The 8,209-nt window shown below is 50.4% G+C and overlaps 1 protein-coding gene across 4 annotated transcripts in view; it reads left to right on the forward strand.

Annotated features, from left to right (window-relative positions):
• Nucleotides 1-7,452, forward strand: part of ACACA (acetyl-CoA carboxylase alpha) — a 284,020-nt gene extending 276,568 nt beyond the window's left edge. For 3 of the 4 annotated variants that reach the window (XM_007464885.1, XM_007464887.1, XM_007464888.1), the window contains 2 exons: nt 4,771-4,907; nt 6,873-7,452. In XM_007464885.1, coding sequence (XP_007464947.1) covers nt 4,771-4,907; nt 6,873-6,996 — 261 coding nt within the window. In that variant the 3' untranslated portion in view covers nt 6,997-7,452. The remainder of the gene's footprint in view (nt 1-4,770; nt 4,908-6,872) is intronic. The other variant, XM_007464886.1, reaches the window with a different exon arrangement.
• Nucleotides 7,453-8,209: the final 757 nt, after the last annotated feature.

Raw genomic sequence — 8,209 nt, forward strand, 5'->3', positions numbered from 1 at the left:
CCCCGTCTACAGAAGAGAGCGCCCCCCTGAGCGCTCAGTCCAGGAGGACAGTCAAGGGGAGAGAAGGGCAGGTGGTCCCACGATGTGGCTTTGAAACCTCCTTCTGGATTCTGCGGGCTCAGCAGGACCTGGTTTAGTGTGGGGCTGGTGATAAAATCTGCAGCGCCCTTGAGAGAAGAAAGTGTTGCCGTGTTCAAAAGCCGAGTGGCTGCCTCTAAGGGACCAAGTCTGCTCGGTGCTTGGGAACGGCCTTTCAAACCCCAAAACTGGCACCTTTCCTCGATTCTTCAGTCAGGGGTGGATATTGTACACTGTCTCTCGCAAGGTCTAAACCCTGGCTTTGCCTCAAGAAGTGACCCTCTGGTCCTTACTGTGGTTACTGGTAGAGAAAGACAGTGATAGGCATCTGTTAGCCGTGCTCTGTGTTTTCTTCATAGAGTTTTTTTTTTTTTTTTAATCTTAATTCTGAAAACAGAGATTCACACTGTGATGTTATATAACTGAGCAGTACAATTCTTTTGTTTCCCTTAGAGGAGTCTGTTACCATGAGTTATGGGATTCTGTTTGAGTCCACAGGGACAGTCCCGTTGTAGGGGATAGGGTTTATGGTTCACAGTTTCACTGCAGGCAGAAGAGAAGCATCCCCAGAGCTCCCTGAAAAAACAGCGAGAGCTTAGATTTAAACTGGGTCATAAGAACAAGGGACACACCTGTTTCACGGGCACGTTTCTTCTCCTGATTCTTAGATCCATAGTTTAAGGTATGCGGTTTTTCAGACAAGCTGATTTCCCGCCCCCAAGCCCAAATTGAGAAGAATGTGGAAATTGAGAAGAATGTGGAAATTGAGAAGAATGTGGTATTTGGAATCTCACACTTTTTGGATCCCAGCTTTATAATTTACTGGCTTAGACATACTTAAGCCTCCCTTTCCTCATGTGTAAAAATAGGGATGTTTATTTCACGAGGTTTATTGCCTTTTAAAGGACATCGTTAAGTGTCGGGCACCATGTCTGGCGCTCAATTTCCTCCTCCCTTAGCACAGCACGTTAGAAGGTGGGCTGAGAGTTTCAGTGCAGCTGAAATGGTCTTGGTGGGAGCCATGTGCCCAGTAGATTCTCAGTCGGTGTTCTCTGACTTGGCGTGCTCTGATTTATCCATGATCTAGGATGCCACAGTGCACCCTTACTGTCCAGGAAGCTACCCATTCACTCTTTTTTAAATTTTTATTTTTTGCCTGCGTTGGGTCTTCGTTGCTGCGCACGAGCTTTCTCTAGTTGCAGCGAGCGGGGGCTACTCTTTGTTGCAGTGTGCATGCTTCTCATTGCGGTGGCTTCTCTTGTTGCAGAGCACGGGCTCTAGGCACGCAGGCTTCAGTAGTTGTGGCATGAGGGCTCAGCAGTTGTGGCTCACAGGCTCTAGAGCGCAGGCTCAGTAGTTGTGGCACACGGGCTTAGTTTCTCTGCAGCATGTGGGATCTTCCCAGGCCAGGGCTCGAACCTGTGTCCCCTGCGTCGGCAGGCGGATTCTTAACCACGGCGCCACCAGGGAAGTCCCAACCCATTCATTCTTAGTCTGGATTTCCAAATAAGATCAATCGTCAGTGGAGGCCCTTGTGAGGAAGGTAGAGGAAAAAGCACTATTGATAGGGTTGTTTGACTTCCACTCTCCCCAAGCTTCCCGTGGACAAGTCTCATGCACCAAACTTCTGATCGAGGGCCAAGGAGCAAAAAGGTGAGGCAGAACCTGGGCAGCATGCCTTGGGCCTGGGGCTGAGGCTGGAGTGGCTATCAGGAGATGGGGCCAGCAGGCCACCCCAGCCCACATGGCTATTTGCTACTGTCCATCAAAGCCTCAGAAAAAATCACTTTGCTGAGGTATCTCCAGGCAGCTCACAAGGTGACATATCTGCAGGGCATGGTAATCACGGCTCACATCCATCAGCCTGTGCCCTGGTCACTCCCAGGCCCTGCTGTACCATTGAGTAAGGAGGGCTTAACAGCAATCCGATACGTTAGAAATGAAACTTTCCAAACAGGTCATTTAGATTTTGTAAGATAGACTAATTACTGCATACAATTGAGCTGAGTAGTGCCAGGGATACTGACCCACTGATGCAGAGCGGGATATAGCGCCAGCTGAACGCGTACTCTAAGGCCACTGTTGTGACGTTTAATTATTGATATTTTATTGGTATTAAAATGTTCTGACTGGGATGAGTGCAGGCAGGTGACATAGGGGCCCAGGCCTGTCATGAGGTTAGCACCCAGCATGTCACACGTGGTTAAAATCCACGGTGGGAATAATCAGCCACGTTCTCATAAATTTAAGGAGGGAAATGTAAACAGCATGGGGTTGCTCATCCTTCTGGCTGGAATGATGATGATTCCTACAGCGCCGTTCCTGGAGGGCGAATGAGGAACTGCAGACTCCCTGACCCTCATGGGGGAAGCACGCTCACACAGTAGAGGAAACCCTCCCAGGTCTGTTACAAAAAACCTGTGGTGCCGTGGCGCCTGCGTTTGTTGATTCTTGCTAAAAACGCTGTTGGCTAGGATTGCGACCCCATGGCCTTCGTGTGCTCTGTGCTGTGGTCAAAACTTGACCAGGGTTTGACTTGGTGGTCATCACCCAGTCGTATTCTGAGTGAACAGCAAATCTTTCATATAAGGGGCCTATATTTTCAAAAACTTGGAATGTGTTGCTTTAATTCCGTCTGGGAACTTTTTCAATGTTTAATTTAAATACCTAGCGTATTCTGGCTACAGGAGGGGACAGCAGAAGAGTTTTCTCTGGAGGGCAGCTGGCTTTCCAGTGCAGTGTCTGAGCATCGTTAGAAGCAGGCATCTCGTTAGCTAATACATTACACCAATCAAGGAGAGTTATCTTAAGCCACAATTAATCTGCTTCCTGGCATATGTTGATAGGAAAGCATCATGCTGTTTCTTAATTAAAAGCAAACGGATTAAAAATGATTAATAAGAGTATTAAATATTCTCTTAAACTAAAGGCTTTGGGATTCTTGGGTAAATCTAGTTTTTCTTTTTCCATTCTGAAACCCAAGAAGCACGCATTGTTTTCTTCTTTCCTCACCCCAAATCCTCATAAGTAAGTAAGGGCGTGTGCAGAAGTCCAAATTACCATGATGGAGATGGAAATGTCGGAGTTCAGGGGCAGTGCTTAGGAGTGCAGGCGCATCCATCCATGTGTGGGGTGGGCAGGAGCTGGCACGTGGGAGTTAAGACAGCCACACTGTGGGAAACACCACCACCGCCACCCTCGTCAGTAGAGACTGATGTGCAAAACGCTCGCGTTCAGCCTCAGAGGTGCTGGGCAGGACGCGCAGCACGGAGAGGTGGGAAGGCCCCCTCAGCTTCGCACTGTCCGGGCCGCACCACCCTGACCAGGAGAGCTGATCTTTTTGTCAGTGATTACAAACAGAGATGGACAAATTTGGGGCCAGAAAAAGAACTGGACACAAGAACTAGAAAAGGCAGTTGCTGATCCTTAATCCTGGGGCTCCTTAATCCTTCAACTGTGAAGGACTCCTTAAGGGTTGTTAGAAACGTGGACGTCAGTTACAGGACATGTAATAAACAAGCAGCACAGCGAACTCGCTGGCCAAGGTGGAGATGGGGAAGTGAGAGTCTGAAAAGAAACCATTATTTTGAAAGGCCCGAAGTAGAACCTTAGGAAACAGCACAGCGCCCAGTCTCCTGCGTGACAACTCTGGCGGGCGCTGAGGACGCAGCCTCTGTGCTTTGCAGGCCCTGGGGTCCCAGCCATGGCTCGGGCGCCTCTGCTGGAATCCAGGCTTCCTGAGCCACCTCCCGAGCTCCCTAACGCACCCACCTATTAAATTACAGCGCCAAACTCATTGGCATTCTGACTTTGACTCGGTTAGTGATAACAGAGGAGGACAGCGCACCTTTAAGTGACGAGCTTTGTGTTTAATTACCCAAACAAAATGACATAAATATGAATGAGCCCTAATGGCAGTACTTGGGTTTCCGGAAACCATTAACAAAACGATTCCTAAATGATTTGTAAAGAAAATGAGCGGAGACGAGAGCCAGGAGAAGGCTATTAGGTTTCTAACACACTCCTGAATTATTATGTAGTCAACTACCTGGGAAATGCTCAGCTAAATGATCTTGAAAGGAGGAGGTGAGAGGTGGTTTGTGGAGACTTTCAGGGTGATGGACATCCTGACCCTTCGGAAAACTCTCACAGAAGGCGAACTGGGGTTTAGGTTTCCGACCCGGCGGCAGAACTCCCCTCACCTCTGGCCTCCTCCAGCTCTATGGCAGGAGGCCTCCACAGCCAGGCTGCTCACCTGCCACACACCCTGCTGGGACTAGAGACTTAAATTTAGGAATCGTGACTCAGTTCCTCAAGAAGCACACATCTCATTTTAGAAACACCAAGTAAACAGCATTTCCCTCTCAGTCTGCACTTTACTAAACAATCTGTCAAGGGACTAAATTCCCGTAGCCTTTGTGGAACAGGTAAGGGGACGGGACCAGCGTCCGTGTGAGCACGGATGCCTCCGGGGGGCCCAGGGGGACACTTCAGAAGCAGGGCAGGGAAGACGAGGAAGGCTCCTGTCTTGAGGCCTGCTTCCTCCTCCTGCAAAGCCAACAGTAATGGAGAGCCGGGAACGACCTCTTTACGTTGAGTAAGCCTTTGCAGTGCACTTTCCAGATGTAGACTAGTCAGGGTGTCCAGCCTGGCCCGGGCCCTGGTGTCCAAGCAGGCGCCGTCTGTTGGCAGGCCTATGTTTGGGACAACAACAAGGATCTGGTGGAATGGCTGGAGAAGCAGCTGGCAGAGGAAGATGGCGCTCGCTCGGTGATAGAGGAGAACATCAAGTACATCAGCAGAGACTACGTCCTCAAGCAGATCCGCAGGTGAGACCCGCGGGGGCAGGTGGGGGTGCTCCTGGGTAGAAGTGGGGCTCACTTCTCGGGGGCGAGCGACTCAAGGACAAATGGTGAGGTGCTGATGCCTCGCAGTCTTTGTGGTCCCTTTCTGTTTGAGACGGCTGTGGTTGACCCACAGATCAGAAGAGCCCTGAAGCGCAGTTCTCGCTCAGCGGCTGGTCCCCAGGGGCACTTAGTAACGATGGCTTAGTTCACTGTGCCCAGCTCTTCGCTCCAAATGCAGGGACTCCAACTGGATGAACGATTCTGTGAGGAGAAGCGGATTGCGTCATAGTTTCCTGGGAAACTACCTCCTCCCCTCCCCCAGCCAAGAGTTAGTTGTGTTCTAGAGGCTTCCGTCTTCTCCACAGGCTGGGTGGTGGAGACTGCTGGGGACATTTTTAAAACCTTTTCTTTGGACACATTTCATTTACAGAAAAACTGCAAAACTGAAAACAGTACAGAGAACAAATCTGTACCCAAATGTGCCTGGTATTTACATTTTACCCTTTTTGATATATAAAAGAGCAAGCACACACACAAATGATATAAGAGTAAGCATACTCATATATGTGTGTGTGTGTGTGTGTGTGTGTGTGTATCTTTTCCTGAACCATTTAAGGGTAAGTTACATATGTCATGGCCCATCATGGCCCTTTACCCCCAAATAGTTCAGTATGCCTTTGCTAATAGGGATATTCTCTTACATAACCAGAGTAAAATGATTAATTTTTATAAATGGAACATTTTATCTAAACCACCATTTGCAGACCATTGCTCATTTTGAGTTTGTCTGATGTCACCTCATGATTAGATTCAGGCTGTGCATTTGCAGCCAGAATATTACATCCGTGATGATTTGGCCTTCAGAAGGTACCATACCTGGAGGCACATGATGTCATCTGCCTGTCCCAATGTTAGTTTCCATCACCTGATCAAGCAAGCTGTTACTCAGCTTCTCCACTGTATAATTCCTGATTTTCCCATCCCTCTTGAACCTAATAAGCAGTCTGAGGAGAGACACTTCAAGGCCATGCAGATTCCTGCTCATCAGAATTTCCACCTAGATTTAGCATCCAGGGATGATTCTTGCCTGATCCAGTCTTTTTTTTTTTTTTTAATTTATTTATTTATTTTTATTTTTGGTTGCGTTGGGTCTTCGTTGCTGCACGCAGGCTTTCTCTAGTTATGGCGAGCAGGGACTACTTTTGGTTGTGGTGCGCGGGCTTCTTGTTGCGGTGGCTTCTCTTGTGGAGCCCGGACTCTAGGCACACGGGCTTCAGTAGTTGTGGCATGCGGACTCTAGAGCGCAGGCTCAGTAGTTGTGGCGCACGGGCTTAGTTGCTCTGCAGCATGTGGGATCTTCCCGGACCAGGGCTCGAACCCGTGTCCCCCGCGTTGGCAGGCGGATTCTCAGCTACTGTGCCACCAGGTAAGTCCCTGATCCAGTCTTTACAGTGAGGTTGCAAAATGACAGTGTTCCAACTCCTCTGCACAGTCACGTCTCACCAGCCAGCTCTCCTCTCCTGTAAGCAGCAGTCCTCTCTCCTCCTCCATCTATTATATCTTCGTTATTGGTGTAGGACTAGTGAATGTCTTTTTTCAATGATTTGTAATTCATTATTTTGATGCCCCAGATGTCCCAGATTTAGCCAGTGGGAGCACCTTCAGGCTGGGTCCACTATCTTTGTGACATGACTCCATCGGGGCTTTGGTTTTTGCTTTTTGAGGTTACTTCCTCACTTTCCGACATAACAAAATGTTTGTTTCGGGTTCGTGTGGTATCTTGCTGCTGGGGACATTTTTCACGTAGGAAAATGAATCAGGTGAGGCAGGGACTGCAGGGTCCGCAGTGGACTCTGGGAGCAGGTTTCTTGGGCAGTTCTGAAGCTACCCTGACCTAGGCACTGCTGCCTCTCTCTCATCCTCACCGTCCCGAATCTTCCCCTCCAGCTTGGTACAGGCCAATCCAGAGGTTGCCATGGATTCCATCGTCCACATGACCCAGCACATCTCGCCCACTCAGCGAGCAGAAGTCGTTCGGATCCTCTCCACAATGGACTCCCCGTCAACGTAGGAAGAGCTTCCTGCCCACCCCTGCCCTGCCTCCGGAGAAAAGGGCTAGAGCTGCCTTTTACACCTGAAGCCGCTGTAATTAGAAGGCACACGAGACCAGCACTGGAATCAAAGTGGCATTTTGCTTCCCCTCGATGTTTTCAGGTTACGCATGACATACTGGGACGTAGGTCACAAGCCCCCACTCCAGCCCACCGGTCACACCTACCCCGTTCAGTATTTATTATTAATTACCCTGGCTGTGACGGCAGTCCTCGCTCCCCGCCCAGGACCTAAGAAGGCAATGACGGGTACAAGCACCTACCAAGAGGTCTTACTACATGCCAGCAGGGCCACCCTCCTGTCCTGACTGCCCCTTGGTCCGGCCCCGGGAAGTGGGAGCTGTTGCCAGGCAGTCAGCAGCCCGCGCTTGCCCCTGGCCCCATGAGCCTGCAGCCACCGGCAGCAGAGGAGGGCTGGGGCTGAGGCCATAGGCCCAGCACCAGGCGTGGGGAGAGGAGGAAGCCTCGGGTGTGTTGTTTCTTACCCCACACTCAGCCCGGTCCACACCAGGCACCCAGTTTCATCACACCAAGGTACTGCTTATGAAGAAAAATTAGAGCATGAAATCTGCAAGCTCCATGGAACTCAAAGATGAGGGCAAACCACGATCCAAGAAGCAGAGAAAGCAAAGAGACCAAGTCACTGTTGTCGATTTAGGGGCCTCACCCTGGGGGCTCCCTTCTCAGAACAAGCGTAGAGACGGTTGACCTGCCACTGCTCCATGTGCCGCTGCTCGGTTAGCTGAGATGCCCGGGGGTCCCACTGGCAGTGCCGTAGCCCGAGTGGGCAGAGGAGGAGCCAGGGGAGCTGCCCTTCCCATCACTGATGGAAAGTAGTCACCATGCGACAGCAAGAGCGGGCCAGCCAGTCTCTCTTTTTAGGACGCGGAAGGTTGTTACTGTTAAGCCTGGAGCTTTGATGGTTACAGGAGGTTAACAGTACCTACAGGGCCATCGTCTCTGTTTCTGGGGCCACTCTTCTAGCAGCTGACACTCTTACTTACTTTGGGTCTCGTCTCTTCCTTGAATGTACACAGGCACAGCCGGCCTCCCCACAGCCACGGAAAGGAGCCCTGGTGACATCAGTGCTCTCGGCGCTGGGAACTGGCCTCCCCCGCTTTGGGGAGGCTTCCAGGGAACACAGAATCCACGTGACCTTAAGATTATCCACAA

Source organism: Lipotes vexillifer, unplaced genomic scaffold (assembly GCF_000442215.2).
Source record: "Lipotes vexillifer unplaced genomic scaffold, Lipotes_vexillifer_v1.1 scaffold788, whole genome shotgun sequence".
Taxonomy (NCBI): Eukaryota; Metazoa; Chordata; class Mammalia; order Artiodactyla; family Lipotidae; genus Lipotes; species Lipotes vexillifer.